Source organism: Peromyscus californicus, unplaced genomic scaffold (genome assembly GCF_007827085.1).
Source record: "Peromyscus californicus insignis strain IS unplaced genomic scaffold, ASM782708v3 Scaffold_9__1_contigs__length_137607984, whole genome shotgun sequence".
In the NCBI taxonomy this organism is placed as follows: Eukaryota; Metazoa; Chordata; class Mammalia; order Rodentia; family Cricetidae; genus Peromyscus; species Peromyscus californicus.
Genome location: NW_026294617.1, coordinates 114,782,870 through 114,800,681, shown reverse-complemented (window position 1 = coordinate 114,800,681; position 17,812 = coordinate 114,782,870). Strand labels below are relative to the sequence as shown.

The 17,812-nt window shown below is 45.0% G+C and overlaps 2 protein-coding genes across 3 annotated transcripts in view; both read right to left on the bottom strand.

Annotated features, from left to right (window-relative positions):
* The window catches only part of Dnajb14 (DnaJ heat shock protein family (Hsp40) member B14), a 47,678-nt gene extending 35,597 nt beyond the window's left edge, over positions 1-12,081 (bottom strand). The window contains exon 1 of one of the 2 annotated variants that reach the window (XM_052730170.1): positions 11,863-12,081. In XM_052730170.1, coding sequence (XP_052586130.1) covers positions 11,863-11,995 — 133 coding nt within the window. In that variant the 5' untranslated portion in view covers positions 11,996-12,081. The remainder of the gene's footprint in view (positions 1-11,862) is intronic. The other variant, XM_052730171.1, reaches the window with a different exon arrangement.
* Positions 12,082-13,161: 1,080 nt separating this feature from the next.
* On the bottom strand, positions 13,162-15,378 carry LOC128105358 (histone H2A.Z). The gene is made up of 5 exons (XM_052730442.1): positions 15,254-15,378; positions 14,766-14,843; positions 14,369-14,482; positions 13,885-14,014; positions 13,162-13,618 (listed from the first exon to the last, which is right to left on the bottom strand). The coding sequence occupies exons 1-5, from the start codon at positions 15,254-15,256 to the stop codon at positions 13,557-13,559; spliced, it is 387 nt and encodes a 128-aa protein (XP_052586402.1). The 5' UTR covers positions 15,257-15,378; the 3' UTR covers positions 13,162-13,556.
* Positions 15,379-17,812: the final 2,434 nt, after the last annotated feature.

Below are 17,812 nucleotides of genomic sequence, written 5' to 3'. Positions count from 1 at the left end.
TTATAATCGCAGGAGTGCCTGGTCCACACTGAAGGGGAACTGCAGGGAACAGGATCCATACTGAAAGGGAAAGGTACAACAAAATCCGCAAGTGAAAGGGTAACTGCAGAGATAAATGGGGAGGGCACAGTGAGGGATTCCTTCCTGGCTAGGTGACATACTTTAAACATATAAAAATGGAAGGATCTCTGTATATTTGGAAAAGCTAATAAACAAACATTGCATAAGTAAGTAATGTAAGTAAGTAATAAAATAGTAAAGTAAATAAACAGTGAAGAAAATGATAGCGCTCCAACAATGCAAAGGATTGGTATGGCAAAGTAACTGAGTGTGACCATGAAGGTAATCAGCGTGCACCACAGGACTTGTCAAGCCAGCCGGTGAGGGGGAGACACTGCTCCATAGGAGCAGCACAGAAACCACTGACCAGATCACAGATGCGAAAATACAGGTAGAGTGAGGGATGGATGGCTCAGCAGATGCTGCCAAACCAGCCTGGCCGCCTGAGTTCAAATCCCAGAATCCACAGAACTCCATAAAGTTGGCATGCAACAAACATATACACATGCATACACGTGTACACACACACACACACAGAATATGAAATCAAAGGGGGTAAAAATCCATCCAAAAAGACAGGGTTGGCTGAGCATGGCAGCACAGGCTTGTAACGCCAGCACTCAGAAAGCAGAGCCAGAGTCAGGAAAATCAGCATTTGCTCAAGGCCAACCTGGTCTACACAGTGAGCTCCTGGCCAGCCCAAGCTAACAGTGAGACTGTAACTAAAATGAAAAGACTAAGTCAGCTAAGTTGGGCATGAGGGCACACCTGTAACACCAGTGCTTCGGCAGCTGCAGCAGGAGGGGCTCAAGTTCAAGGCCAGACTGGGCTACACAACCCTGTCACTGAAAAAAGGCCAAGCTACAAGAAACAAAGTTACTTAAAACAACAGATAGTACCATACAGAGAAATAAGACATGTAAAGGTTGAACATTTCAAAACTGAAAAATAAAAAATTTTGAAGGAAAGTGGCGAATACTGAAGATGAAGAAAAGCTAATACATGGAAAATAGACATCCCAGAGAAAATATAACGAGAAATAAAACAAGCATACAGTAATTAGACGACTTCTGACATATAAACAAAAACATCTAAATGACGTAATAAAATATCAGAAATCTTAAGAGTAAATGACACTTGAGATACACTCAAGTAAAGTTAGCTGGATATCCACACAAAAACAAAACACCAAAAACTCAAATGACTTCAATGGAAAAAGAGTTAGACTGTCCTCAGACTTTGTCCCTCACTAGCACTTGCACAAGACCTTGGAGTAGCCTACTTGTATACCCCCAAAAATGGAGTGTGAGCTACTGACTGGTCAACCTTGATGGTCTACTTGACAGGCTCTAGGATGACTGACAAGCCTCTGGACATGTCTGTGAGGGATTCTCTAGATGAGCTTAACTGGGGCAGACAAAGTCACTCTACAACTGGGCAGCATGGTTCCATGCCATGGGCGCAGGTCCTTCACTCCATAAAAAGGGGAAAGCAAGCTGAGCGCCAGCATCCGTCTCTCCCTGTTTCCTGACTACAGAGAAACGTGACCGAGCAACCTCCAGCTCCAGCTGCCAGGGCTTCTCTGCTATGGTGAGCTATTCCACAGACTAGTGAGCCAAAATAAACCCCCTTCCTTAAATTGCTTTTGTTGGGTATTTTATACTGGTAACATGTAGAGTAACTTAATACAGACACCAAACTTCAACAGTAGAGTCACAAGTAAACTGTCTTCAGCGTTCTAGAACTTAGGGATCATAGTTCTACAAACTCTCCCTGTGACCCACTAAGAAACAAGCTTCAGAAATCCAAACTAATGACATATACCTTGGCATGGGGACTGGTGGCAACCATCACATGGATACTTATAGAATTAAGACTGAACTATAGTTGAGAGAAGATGGTGTGTAACAACACTGTGTTCTGATTCTATAAATACTCTTCACATACTCTTGAACTAGTGGGCTAGAAAGTTAGGAGGTTTCTCATTCCTTCTGATCCTTTTGTCAGCTAAGGTTTGCAGGGCTACAGGTTTGGGCCAAGAAACATTTTTGGATCAAACTGGCAGTCATTGCCAAAGACATGGCTGAGGTTGACACAGCCTGCATCTATGGGGTAGAGAAGCTGATGGACAACACACAACAAATGAACAAACAGGTGGGAGCTACATTTCTCGGTGAACAGCACAAGTGACATGTAAATAAAGAATGTGGTTGTGGTGGTCTGAAAAAGAATGACCCCCACAGGCTCATCTATTTGAATGCTTGGTCAACAGGGGGTGACACCATTTGAAAGGATTAGAAGGATTAGTGTGGCCATGCTGGAAGAAGTGTGCCACTGGGGGTGGGCTTTGAGGTTTCAAAAGCCCATGTCAAGCCCCGTGTCTCTCTCTGCCTGCAGGTCAGTATGGAGCTCTCGGCTACTTCTCCAGCACTATGCCTGTCCTGCCGGCCATCATGCTCCCTACCCTTATGATAATGGACTAAGCCTCTGAAACTGTAAGCATGTCCCCAGTTAAACGTTCTCACTTATAAGAGTTGCTATGGTCATGGTGTCTCTTCACAACAATAGAACAGTCACTAAGATAGTGAGAATGAACAGTGTTGCACCAGACTGAAAATGAGGGGTGAGTATGTGCATATATGTGTTACAGATACCATATATAAATTAAAATAATCATTACCTGTAATGGAATGCCAACACAAACAACACACACACACACACACACACACACACACACACACACACACACACACACGAGTATGTATTTTCCAGTTCTGTCTACTAAGAGGAGCAGACACAATGATACTACTATAGCAATGAACTTATCTAGCATCTATCTCAGTTTCTGCATACCACTGTACTAAAAGGAGTCAGGCATGATGGGGATCTGATTTCTTTGGGCAGAAAATATAAAACTCTTTTGGGCTACAAGGTAAAGAAGTTCAATAAATTATGGAGGTATGTCAAAAAGACTTAGGAGCCAGATTTAAAAGGATACCACCCGAGCACCAAAATGATGATGATAAGAGGTTCAGTGGGAATCCATGAATCCATTCAGGACAGAAAGACTAAAGGGCAACTAATAAATGTAGAAAGAGTGATTGGAATTAAAACCCCCTTTTAAACAACTATCAGAACTTATTTCAGGAAAAAAAAATCAGTGTACACTACAAAGAGATGGAAAGTTTGTTAAGGAATATGATATTTATATAGTTTCAATGATTTCCCCCCACAAAATATCTGTAATTACAATGGGGAAGAGTCCACTTTATAGTAGAAAAATATGGCAATCAACAGTTGAACCGGGAGATTACGTGAGTTCACTAGGAAAGGTCGAATCAAAATCATGTGTCTCTTGATAAGTTATACCAAGAACAAAACATCACTACTTTTCCTGCAAAACAACTGATATGAGAAAATGTCAAACAAACCCAAATTTCAGGGAATTCTATAAAATAGCTAACTACAGTCATCAAAAATGCCAAAGTCAAGAAACAAAAAGAATGATGATGTTTACAGAATATCCTGCCTCCCCCACCCCTCAAAAAAGTAACACAGGGTTGGAGAGATGGCGGCTTGGTGGTTGAGAGCACAGGGTGCTCTTACAGAGGACCCAGGTTTGGGTCCCAGCATCCATAAGGTGGCTAATAACCATTCATAACGCCAGTTCCAGAGGAGCTGATGCTCCCTTTTGGTCTCTGCAGGTACCAATGAACACGGTGCACAGACATTCAAGTAGGCAAGACACTCATGCACACAAAAATCTAAGGACAAATCTTTTAAAATGTTTAAAAGGGCTGCAGAGGTAGTTCAGTGGTGGGGAGCGCCTGCTGTTCTTGCAGAGGGCCTAGGTGTGATTCCCAGCACCCACGTGGCTGTTCACAACTGCCTGTAACTCCATTTCCAGGGGATCTGACACCTTCTTCTATCCACTGAAGGCTCTTCAACACACATGGTGTACATAAACTCACATAGACTTACACATATAAATATATATATAAAAATCAATTAATAAAAACATTTTTAAATGTTAAAACACAACACATGCCCCCCATATTTATCATATGAGATACAATGGGTTCACTGACAGAATTTAAATGAATGAGTGAACTAATGACCTAAATGTGATTATTATAATGGGGTTATGTGTGGATGTCTTTATCTTATAAAATATATGCAGAATAGTTCAGCAATGGGACAGCCATTGGTTCAGGGAACAAACAAACTGTATGTGTGTGTAAAAACAGAGGATGACTATGGCAAAGAAAATCCATGAAAACCTGAACCCTAACTTAAACATTTTGGGGGTTCATATTATTCAGGAGAGCCTTGCATTATTTTACAGTCAGCACTACTTAATTATAGGGATATGTCCTCCAGTGTCATTAGGCAGTTTCACCATTGTGGGAACACAGAGTATATCTGCACAAGCTCAGGTGCAGCTCTGCAAATATGATGCCATGGGATCTCAAGAACCAGGACTACAGCTAGGGAAGACAGAAACACAGGCTAAAAAACATTTAAGCAAAGACTGAACGTTTACCTTAAATTGGAAGGAATGATATACACTCATAAGCTGACTACCTTTAAAAAGACAACACACGCCAGGCGGTGGTGGCGCAGGCCTTTAATCCCAGCACTTGGGAGGTAGAGCCAGGCAGACCTCTGTGAGTTCAAGGCCAACCTGGTCTACAGAGTAAGATCCAGGACAGGCACCAAAACTACACAGAGAAACCCTGTCTCGAAAAACAAACAAACAAAAGACAATACACTAGCTAAGCATAATGCACATGCTTTAATCCCAGCTCTCAGGAGACAGAGGCAGACAGACATCTGTGAGTTCCAGGTCAGGCTCAGAAAATAAATAAACAAAAACAGACAGATGAACACACACACACACACACACACACACACACACACACACACACACACACACACACACACACGCTGCATTTCCCAACCCTATGCTTTGAATAGAGCCCCAGACAATGAACAACCTAGTAGTTGCAGTGTTCCTAGTACCTGTCCTGTGATTCTGAAACACCATTTTCCACCAAAGGAAACCAAGATTATAAAACACAGGGTTAGCCAGGCAGTGGTGGCACACGCCTTTAATCCCAGCACGTGGGAGGCAAAGGCAGGTGGATCTTTGTGGTTCAAGACCAGACTAGTCTACCAATCGAGTTCCAGGCTAGCCATAGCTACATGGTGAAATCCTGTCTCAAAAAATGAAAAACAACAATAAAAACAGATAAGAACAATCAAACCTTTAGCATGCATTTCCAATATGAACTGAGTATTTCTTTATAGACATGTTTCAAATAACAAATGAAGAAAGTACTTTCAAAAGTTGTGGAGCCAGTGATGAAAATGGTCATATGTTGGATATTTATAGGAGGCCACAAAATTTCTATGAATGGAATTAAAGGGTATCTCTTTATTGTCTCATTCTTAGCTAAAAGATTGTTCCTGGCATGCTAGACATCTGAATTTACAGTTGGATATGGGACAGTGTTAAATAGGCTTATATGGGGCCGCTTTAGGTTTTCAGGAGTTATGATGACAAGTGAAAATTTTTCTACAATACTATGCATATAGGCTCTCTGCTAACAATGGCAGTGTGGCAGGGTGTGTGTGTGGGGGGGGGGGGGGGGGGTGCGCCCTAAACACTCCTCGGATCCACTAAGTTAAAAATCAGCACAGGGCTTAGGAAGAGGACTCAATCACCTGTACTGGGGGATGCTCACAACTGCCTGTAACTCCAGTTTCAGGGGATCTGAAACTCCTTCTGGTCTCCATGGGCTCCAGTACACACACAGGACTTGTAAACTTAAGCAAGCACACATATACATATGTAAGTAAATAAATCTTTTTGTTGTTGTTGTTGTGTTTGTTTGTTTGTTTGTTTTCCAAGACAGGGTTTCTATGTGTAGCTTTAGTGCCTGTCCTGGATCTCGCTCTGTAGACTAGGCTGGCCTCGAATGCACAGAGATTCTCCTGGCTCTACCTCCTGAGTGCTGGGATTAAAGGCGTGCGCCACTGCCACCCGGCAAATAAATCTTTTTAATTAAAAAAAAATTGGGACAAATTCTACTACTTTGGAGCTCAAAATCCAGTTTTATTAACTAAAAAATGGAATTAGGAAGGCCTTTATATTAGCAATTATAGCATTTATGAGAAAAATAATGATTTAGAACTATTATCTACTTCTATGATAATGGGGGGGGGTGTCAAACAGAAGCAGAAGGACCTCTGTGAGTTCGAGGCCAGTCTGATCTACAAAATAAGTTTCAGGGCAGCCAAGCTACATAGTGAGACCCTATCTATCTCAAATAAGAAAATAAGTAAGTAAATAAATAAACTTTATTCTATGGTTGACATGCTGAATCCTTTTACAGCAATAAATACATGTCCTAATAATCACTTTCACAGGTGAAATGCAGCTTGTTTTGTCAATTCTCATTTGTAGGCATATACGTTCTTTCAAAAAATTGGTCATAATCATTATTATATACGTTTTACAGTCAATTTAATTTTGGACATGCTTTATCTGTGGGTGTATCAATATAGAGCACATTACATGCAACTATGAAAGTTTTATTTCGGGCTGGAAAGATGGCTCAACAGTTAGAAGCCCTGGCTGCTCTTCCAGGGAACCTGAGATCGATTCCCAGTTCCTGAATGGTGGCTCACAACCATCTCTAACTCCAGAGGACCTCTTCTGCTCTACACATGCATACACATGTACTCCCACACATGGGCAAACTCACACAACTAAATGAGTAAATAATTGTTTAAAAGAAATATGAGGCTCAAAAATGGAAGGTGGGCTGGGTGCATGACTAATTTGGTAGTGTACTTGCCAAGCATGCATGAAGCTCTAAGTTTGACCCCCAGCAACCACACAAACCAGGTGTGGTGGTGCTCATATATAATCCCAGCAGTGTAAAAGTGGAGGCAGGAGGATCAGAAGTTAAAAGTTATCCTCAGCTACCTAAGAGTTGGAGGCTAGATCCCATCTTAAAAAAAAAAAAAGGAATATGAAACTATGGAAATCACACTATCATTGTTACATCCACCAGATACTTAATTCTCCTCTAGAATGTAAATGCCAGGAAAAAAGATTTTTGTCATATCTACTTACTCCCTAGTGCCTAAAATACTGCCAGGAACTAGGGAGATGGCTCAGCTCACAAGTGTCTGTAAACTGCACTTCAAGGGGATCTGATGCTCTCCTCCCACCTCTGAGAGCACCAGGCACACACATGGTGCAGACATACATACAGGAAAGACATCCAAACACATAACATTTAAAAAAACAAAAACAAAACAAACAAAAAAACCAGAATGCTCCATGGCACAGAGAAGTATATGTCCAATAAATATCTGTTGAATAAATAAACTCTCATTGTTTAGAAGAGAAGTGGAGATTTATATCGAAAGCGTAAGTTCAAACCCAAAGTCAACTCAATGCTCTTTCCTCAGCACTCACATCTGAAATAGTTTCACTACTAATGGAAATTTGAAAGTCATTTTCTAACACTTAACTGGATGATACAGAAATAATTGTTTTAAATGTTCTCATCACTGAATTTTAATTAAGCCAATTAGGAAAAGAATAGAAAGATCTTAAAGGAAATAGGATGTATAATGAATGATTCAGATGCACATGATGTTTAAAAAGCCTTATCAGTTTAGGTGAGACAAAAGGAGAAACAATTTTCAATTTTGTATTAAATACAAAGTAAAAGGACAAAAAAAAGGCAGAAAAAAAATGCATCATTTCTCATATGGTTGAAAATAAACTAAAAGGATTACATTAACTATTATTAAGCAGGTAGCATGTACAGATTATCCATGCACTTAAACTTATCTGTTCATTCATTACAGCGGATACTGAATGAGCTTTTCTGTAGTTGTAAGCCATCATTTGATTCAAATTGCTACCATGTTCTTGAAAAGAATAAAAATGCTCTTCTCTTAAAAAAAGAAAAAGAAAAATCTATACTTGCCAGACATGGTTGTGCACACATGCTTTTAATCCCAGCACTTGGGAGGCAGCAGCAAGTGGATCTCTGTGAGTTCAAGGTCTACATAGTGAGTTGCAGGCCAGCCAAAGATACAGTGAGTGAGATCTGTCTCATTAAGAAGAAAGAAAGAAAAAGGAAGGAAAGGAGGGAGGGAGGGAGAGAGGGAGGAAGGGAAGAAGAAGGCAAATAGAAAAGAAAAAAATCTACACTTCAAACTACCTCCCAATTACTATGAAAATCAGTGGTTAAGTGCACTTGTTGCTTTTGCAAAAGACCTGGGTTTGGTTTCAGCACCCACATAATGGCTCACAACTATCCTTAAATTCAGTCCCAGGCTCACAACTATCCTTAAATTCAGTCCCAGGGAATCTGATGCCCTCTTCTGATCTCCAAGGGCCCATGCAAGCAAAACACTCACACACATAAAATAAAAATAAATTTTAAAAAAAAGTGCATAAAACCTCAAAACAGTAATACTGTATCCTTCTACTAAATGCTAAACCATATCCATTAAGCAAATATACAAATGTAACTCAGAGCATGAGCATTTGAAATGTGTGCTAGTCAATAACCACACTGGAAAGAACAGTCTCAACTGAAACATGGAAAGCAATAGCATCCTTCATCCATCTCGATATCAAACTTTTCTTCAAGGAAAGAGCTTGTCAGTTTATTAAAGTGTTTTATCAGATTACCTTCTTACTTGATAGGAAATACTAAGAGGATGAAAGTCCTGGAGTATAACTAGAATTTATTCTTGTGGTTCCCCACTCATCATAATGGAAGAATAATGGAAGTGAAAGTACAGTGTTTTCTTTTGCCTCAGTACAAGCAGATCCAAAGACTATCCAGTCAACTTCTGAGCTGTTAGTTTGGTAGTCATGACCCAAAAGCTCCAATTTCCCGCTATACAAAACCTCCTCTATCAGGGTCTTTCATAAAGATTCCAGATGTTTCTCTCTCCTGAGTTCTTATTTAATTCCCATAAACATCTCCTGGGAATACTCTATGTAAAGACATTTTTCACAGAACAGTCACACTGCTTTTATTTTGGGTCACATCAACTCTGGGATGACATCTTCATTTCACATATAATTAAAGCTTAGAATAGCTAAATATCGTGTCCCTGGTTATAGAGACGGCAGACAAAGTCTGCATCTGAACTGTTTTTAGACTACTCCACAATTACACCCTACCACTTCATTTGATAATTACCCATCATCCTTGCAATACCTTTGTACCTGACTTTCTCTCTTCCATGTCTTCATTTCCCCCACATTCATGACTTTCAGAGCAATAATGATGTACTTTTACAGTGTCCTTTATGAGATTCATTCCAGCTGTTTACATGTCCGAAGCATGACCAGCTGTAAATCTGGGCTAGTTTTAAAGATTCTTAGATGACTCCACTTGTAAAACGGAGAGGAGAGTAAAAATTTATTAGATGCTTTTTATCAGCTCATTTTATCCTCAGAGTGCCATGGGTCAGTACACTGCCCCTGCTGCACGAGTGAGAAAGGAAGGACTAGAGGATGTCTACCTTGACCAAGGGTGCAAGCTGGCTGGTGACGAACCAGGCCTGCAAAGCAGGTTACCTTGCCTAGGGTATCTACTACTTTAATGTTAAAATTGTTCCTCCAGGACCAGATGACAACTCATTGAAATAGATCTACACAGTAGAAGGGATTTAAGAATAATTTCCTGGATATGGTACCAAAAGCCCAGACAACAGCAAGAATTGACCAATGAGACTGACTCCATGAAGCTCGAGCTCCCAATGACAATTGACAGGAAGGAAAGATGGCCTACAGAAGGAGGGAGAAGATGCAAGCTATAGATGTCCAGGAGTTAATGTCCCAAATATATAAAGAGCCCATAACCACATCAATGAAAACAGTCTGAGTTTTAACTGGGCAAACAGCTTAAGACATTTCTCCAAAAAATATACAAATGGCCAAATAAACACATGAAAATTGTTCAACATTATTCATCATCAGGGAAATGCAATAAAAAGTACAGTGAGGTATCTCCTGATAGTCACTAGAAGAGTCACTATGAAAACAAACAAAAACTGGGGGTGTCCTGTTGTATCAGACACTGGGAAACTAGAACCCAGTGCATGTTGTACAAAATGGTGCAGTCGCTCTGGAAAACAATGTGGTAGTTCCTCAAAATTCAAAATTAGAATTAATACATGACCCAATAATCCCACTTCTGGGTATATATGAAGAAGTGAAAATAGGCTGTAGACACTCATGCTCACAGGAGCATTATTCACAATAGACAAGAAGTGGAAGAAACCCAAACTGACAGGTGAGTGAATAAAAACCTGTGATGTAGCATGAGAGGGCTCAGACTGTGTCAACCCCTACAACTGTGTAGGGAGAGAACCTCCCCCCCCAAGTCGCCATCTGATCTTCACGTGTGCGTTATGGCACATGTATACATAACACTCCCCCACCCCCCCCACACACACAATAAGTAACCACCCCCAAAAATGTGATGTGAATGTGAGTGTGCACACTCACACCGATGCGCACATGTGTATAAATAGTGGGGTGTTGTTTAGCATTTTTTTAAATGGAAATCTCTCAAATGTTGCAATATAGATGAACTCTGAAGTAACTAAGTGAAATAAGGCAGGCACACAGGGTCAAATTCTGTATGGTTTTTCTTAGATCAGATACTGATTAGTCTAACCTATGGAAAGAGGAAGTAGAGGAAAGAGGGTAAAGGGGCTGTTTAACTGGTACAGTTTCCAGGGTGTAGATAAAAAAGTACAGATCCTGTGGTGCACGATGCGAAAATACTTAACACTACTAAACTGTACACCTAAAAATGATTAGAATAACAAATTTTATGTTGCACTTTTTACAATGAAAATAAACTTTTCTTCTGTCCTAATCCAATGTAACAAAAAGATAAAGTGAAAAGCAGCAGAAACAAAAGGCTTCAACAATGTAAAAAGAATTAAGAAAACAATAAAGACAAACAGAGGCCCTGTTTATTAAGTTTCCTCTTAATTCTCTTAACCTGGAAATACTTTAACCCACAGTAAAATGTCATCCCATCGGCAAGGCAAAACGACAGTAGTTAAAGGCCTTTTGGAGATAAAACTCAGCTACTCTTCTGACTTTGCCACTTACTGTACGACCTTGGGCAAGGTATTTTCATTCACTCATTCATTCATTCATTCTTTTGCCAAAGTCTCTGCACATGGGTTAACCTGGTCAAATAATCCTGCACCTGTACATGGGACTGTTCTAAGGAATAAATGAGGGTCATTAAAATACTAGGCACAACTCTTGGCGCTTTGTGAGTGTTGTGTTGACTGTATTACTTCGAAGCCTAGAGAGTTAGACAATGAATAAGGTGAATTAAAGTGGGCTAAGTCCATACGGAACTTGCGGGTACTTACGGTGTCCTATCAAGCCAGACACTCGAAACCATTAATAACTTCACCATCCCTGTCAAAGGGGAGCTGTCTTGCAAAGGAAGCAAAGGACTCTCCCTCTCCCGGGGAAAAGCAGTGTCATCTAAGGTATTCGAAGAGACTTAAGGAACAGCTACATACAGAGCCCAGGGATGGTGAAGCCCACAAGCCACTGGAGTCCCGCTCCTGTCACTTCAGAGGGGCCTAGGCTGATCTGGGGAGGGGACCCGTCACCCAGCACCCCGCAGCGCCCCGCCTGTGTCCCCGAGGGCTGGCGCGGCCGCGGCCCGCGGGGCGGAGGGCGCGGGGGCCGGGGTCACGGCGGGGGCCGGGGCTCACCGCGCGCGGCCGGCAGCGGGTACAGCTTCTCGGCCTTCTGCAGGAAGCGCTGGGCCTTGTCGCGGTTGCCGGCGCTCAGGGCCTCGCGAGCGATCTGCACGCATTTCTCCGCCTCGTCGCGGTTGCCCTCCATGGCTCGCGCCTGCCTGGGTGTCGGCGGCCGCGCAGCTGCGAGGGGGGCCCGCCGCGGAGGAGGCGAGGCGGCCGGGCGGGGCGCGGCGCGGCACGGCGCGGGGAGGAGCGGGCACCGCGGCGGCGGCAGCGGCGGCGGCGGCCGGGCGACGGGCGGCCTCGCAGCTCCGCCTCCTCACGGCCGCCTCCCCGCCCCCCGCGGCCGCAGCGGCGCCAGCCGCGTCCCTCCCGGGCCTGCCGCACTCCGGGGCCCGGCCGAAGCGGGCAGATCGCGGTGTAGGGGGGTGGGGGGTGAGGTCCCGGCCCCTAACCTCCGGCGCGGCCCCGGAGCCCGCCTTCCGCGCCATCGGGGCGGGGACAGGGGACCCGCACTTTCGGTTAGATTCCCAAGGACCCGAGGCCCCGCCTCTGGGCCCTGAGGTCTGGAGAGGCCTCAGGCCTGTTAGGGGCAGGATTGCTGCAGGGTCCCGCAGGCCATTCCGAGCTGTGGAACCCCCAACGCTTCCCTGCCCTTCTCAGTGGCACTTCTGACCCACATCTCTCCTGCTGCCCGGCAGGTACAATGGGCAGGTACAATGCAGCTCTTTTGGCAAGTTAAAATCAGCTGTAACTAATAGCAGGAAGCGCTTTTCACCTATATAGGCTGATTGGCACCTCCGTTCCAATGTTTGTTTTGCCTCAGGAAGTACCCTGCGAGTCGTGTAATCCGTGAGGGGGAAAGGGGTAAATAAATAGCAATGTCTACATTTCCCTAAGTTCTTAAGGAACATACATGCCTGGTATTTAATCAATGTTTTCATCATGTTACCTTTGTCTATGAAAATACTGCATCCCCAGTGACTAGCACTTCACACAGAACAGCAGTGTCTGGTCAAAGCAGGATTATCTTCCACATCTCAAATTCAATCTGTGGGGATACTGCTACACCCTGAGGGTCTCTAACGCTCTGGCTGTCTCACATTGCGATACAGTGCCTTTCTCACATTACTGGAACTGTCCAAAGGACAATAAACAGGATGCCTCCTCCCCATTCTGCCAAATTTCTGAAGTTTTAACAGTTCACTGTATGACAAAATTGGTTATGACTTGTTGATCTACAGATGAACAGTTTAATTAGTAAGCACAGAATGTACTTGAGAACTGAAGGAGATCTAGGAGACACATTCATTAAGCAAGTTTAAAACTAGTTTTGGGATATGACCTTTATTGAGCTTATCCACCAGAGTGGAAATAATGTCTGTACAAAACCAAATGTTTGTTACTATAACTTCTGCATCACAATTAAAATCCAAACAGTTTTTTAAAAACAGTCAACTCAATCAAAACCCACTACTTCAGAATCAATAGCTTCTTTGAAGCCACAGTAACACTTAAATATGGTTAAGACTCGAATGCAGAAATTTGGTTGGTTGGAAGGTTAATTAAGCCTCCAACTTGCTCAAATAGAATTACAAAAAGGCAAAATTGTGTTTTTCACAGAGATACAGTCCACTGGAATCACCGACACTGGACAGCTGTTAAGAATATTTAGAGTCCTGAGATAATAAGGAATCCAGGCATCCTTAGACAGTCTTCTGTTGTCCTTTCTTCCCAATCAGAGACTTGTGGATATGTGGGATGACACCTAGGAGAGTGACAGGATTAATTCTACTTTCTGTAGAAACATTTTAAAACAGTACATGAAATCAAAGCAGATAACTCTACAACTTGAAAGGTCTTTAAAAAACATGCGTTCAAATAGAAAAGTAAAACCTGAGTGATGTAAATGTAAACCAAATTTCATAAATCCACCATGATTTATCAGAATATACTTAAATGTCTTCTTCTAGAAGTAATGAAAATTTAAGAATTTTCTTAATGGAAATGTAATGAGTTTCAGTGTTAACATACCACCACCAGCAATTGTAGCCTTGATCAGAGAGTCCAATTCTTCATCTCCACGAATAGCAAGTTGCAAGTGACGAGGGGTAATACGCTTTACCTTCAAGTCTTTTGATGCATTTCCTGCCAACTCTAGTACCTAAAAGGCAAAATTCTGATCACTTTCCCAACTTCCCTTCGGTCAGGATCCATGAAGCTGGCCAAACCTCAGTGGTGTTTAATCTACCAACTGTCGTCATCCCCCTACTACCTGAATGACAAAATTATGCAAATTATGCAAAGGACTGAAGGGCCACTCAATTGCTTTTGCAAGAGCAGCAAACTCTGGCTCAGCAGGATCCTTGGCTGAACACTAGCTCCCTCTAGCGCTCCCTCGGCCTCCGCGCCAGGCTTAGGGCCTGGGAGTTTTCTTGCATCACTTTCCTCCTTCCTTCTCGCCACTTTCCCCCGCCCCCCAAACCTTTTCCAGATCACAGGCGTACTCCCGGTTTACCTCTGCGGTGAGGTACTCCAGGATGGCTGCGCTGTACACAGCGGCGGTCGCGCCCACACGTCCGTGGCTGGTTGTCCTAGATTTCAGGTGTCGATGAATACGGCCCACAGGGAACTTGATTTTCATGCACACAAACAAAAACGCACAAAGATTGGAGATTCAAAGATGAAAAGATGTGCGCGCCAAAGCCAAGGACGGTGGTGCGCCAACGCGCCCTGGCAGTAACACGCGATCGACGCCCCCCCCCCCAACCCCAACATTCAGTCTCTGCAGGCCAAGTCGCGACACATCACCCACGCAAAGATGGAACACCCATGCAAGGCGCCGACAAACAAGCAAGGGGGTGCAAAGATAAAGGCCGGGTCACCCGACTGCGGCTGCGGCGGCAGCTACCTACCTGCAAGCCGGCTCGCTGCGAGCGGGAAACCGCCTTTGTCTTGGCCTTTCCGGAGTCCTTTCCAGCCTTACCGCCAGCCTGCGGCGCCGCCGACGCCCGCGAGCCCGGGAGGGACGGGAGAGGATAGAATTACCGAGGCGCCGCACCCCTCCCCCCACGGCAGCGTCCCGGAGGCAAGCGCGCGCCCGCGGCCCGCCGGGGTCTCCCGGCCCGCCGCTCGCCCCCGCCCTCTCCCCCCCGCCGACCCCCGCCGCGCCCCCGCGGCGGCTGCGCGCCCCCGCGGCGGCTCCCAGCGGCGCCGCGCGCGCCACCCAACCGTCGCCTCCGGCCCGGCAGCTCCGGGCTCACACAAACACCTCCCTCCGCTCGTCCAGACCCCGTCTCCGCACGCTCCCACTCGCCGCCGCCTCGCCCCAAGCCCCGGGGACGGCGGCCCCGCCCGCTCGAAGCCCGCGGCCCGCGGCCGCCCGGCGTCACTCTCACGTTACCATCTCGGACCGTGCTGCAGATCGGACAAGAGAGGGAGAGACGAGGCCAGGCGGACGCACAGCGAGATCCCGGCGCCCACTCCTCCGTCGTACCGCGATTCAAACTGCGCCGTCTCCCGCCTTCCTCGCGCCCTTTATACCGCAGAATGTTCCCTCATCCGGGAACTCGGCTGGCTCGGCCCACCAATGGTGGCCGCCCGCCTTCGGGACGCGTCCTTGAGGCTGCAGCCAATGGGAGAGGGCGGAGCGGGCTGGAGGGGCGGGCGCTCGCGAGCTCGAGCAGTGATTGGCGCGTGGGGGAAGAGTGGGGGAGGCGGCGGGACGGGACCGGGAGAAGAAGGGCGCCACGGCGGGAGGGCCGAAACAGAGCGCTGCGCCACCGAGCGAGCGAGGGAGCGGGCGGGCGGACGCAGGCGTCACGTGCCTGGAGGGAGGAGCTGGAAGGCCGGGGAGGGCCGCGCTGGCCTCCTCTCCACCGCACCACCCCCTCCGACTCCCCGCGGTGTTCGGGAGACCACGTGAGCTCCCCTCCCGGTCTAGCCTGGCCCCCTGGCTGACAGCCTGGGCCTCGCAGCTTCGCTCCGGCCTGGCCGTTCCCCTCCACCGATCTGGGGTCCCTTCGGGCTCCTCCTTTGTGACAGGTGGCTCATCCAGGGAGAGGAGCTCAGGTCGGCCTCTACTTGGCGAACCACTTCCCTCATAGACTCTTGCCCCCAGAGGTTGTTTTTCGTCTTCCTCCACTTCGGTCCTCACCCCTTTTGACCGCTCACCCGCTCATCCTGTCTCATAACAACAGTGGGGCCAAGTTACCTTGGTGATAACAAATAATTTTGTCTACACACAGGAAGCTTAGGATGAAGCGTTGTTATAATGAAATCATCAGCCATAATTTTGCGGAGACTCCACATCAATGGGATGCGCCTATAGCCTAGTGTCTAAAGTTGATTTATTGAAACATTGAAGCTCTTATGTGTCAGCTTTCCTACACTAAACATTTTGCCACATGAAAAATGTTGGGTAAATGTCAGTGGGGTAACTGTAACATGATTCACAAGCAGTTACAGATGGTTCATGTAATCAATTACAAATGCTAAGCTTAAAAAAAAAAAAAAAAAGGGACTGTACGCACGGTACTGTCCTGATGCCAGCCACTTAGACTTGCAGTTAGCACGTTGACAATACCCGTTTACATCACTAACCGCTTGGAGACCATAATCTAAACCTTTCATATTTATAGTACGTAACATGTAACACTTTTAAATTTTAAAAATATTGTGTGGCCATGTGGGTGGATGCAGGTGCACATGCCATGACGACGTTGTGGAAATCAGATGACTACTTGTGGAGTGGGTTCTCTCTCTCCACCTGAACATGGGTAACACAGGTAGTCAGGTTTGCTCAGCAAGTACTTTTTACCCATTGAGTCATATTGCCAGCTCAACAGTATATTATACTTTTTATGTAACTGAATAGTAACGTTAAGAGAATTTTTAAGCATAAACACTACATTATATTGGGCTTCAGTTTGAAAGATTTTATGAAATTTGAGGCCCCCTCTGGTACCAGGAGATTAATGCTAGAGGAGAGGCTCCCAATGATTTTGATGCCAAGGCTTATTGGAACTAAAGAATTATAATGATGCTATCACGTGATAACAATAGAAACAAAACAAAACTGCGAATCTCCTGTCATCCCAGTACTTAGTAGGCTGCATCAGGAGAATCACAAGCAGAAGGCCAGTTTGAACTACACACAGATTCTATTTCAAGAAGCAATGACTGGTCTGCTGTGGTGGCAGCCCACACCCTTAATTCCAGCACTAGGGAGGCAGAGGCAGGCTGATCTTTGTGAATTCCAGGACAGCATGATCTATACAATGAGTTCCAGGCCATGTAGAGTTACAGAGTGAGACCCTGTCTAAAAAAAAAAAAAAAAAGACCACAACCAAATACCTCAAAGCAATTTCACTGGTAGAGCAATAATAGCTTAGTAATTTGCAAAGCCCAGAACTTATAGCCCAGCACTGACAGAGAACAAAAGAAAGAAAATTATAGAGCCAAGCCCAACGTGGCAGTTAACCTTGGTTTCTGGTGAGATTTCTTGATGTTTACCTCACAGCCAGCATCACTGCATTCCTCAGATAATTCTGTGCAAGCTTTTTTGCTATAAAATTCAGCTAAAAGAATTTACTGTTTCCTCATTTAAGAGTGGTAGAGAAAATAAGCTCACTATCAAGTACACATGAATTCTGCAATGCCTCCTCATTGTATCATCTTAGTCCTCAACTCCCCGTCCCCCCCCCCCTTTGTTTTAGTTTTTCAAGACAGGGTTTCTCTGTGTAGCTTTGTGCCTTTCCTGGAACTCATTCTGTAGCTCAAGTGGGCCTCAAACTCACAGAGATCTGCCTGCCTCTGCCTCCTGAGTGCTGGGATTAAAGGCGTGCACCACCACCCGGCTCCATTCCCCTGCCCACCCCCCCCCTCCCAGAGTTTCTCTGTGTAACAGCTCTGGCTGTCCTGGAACTCCATTGTAGACCAGGCTGGCATTGAACTCACAGAC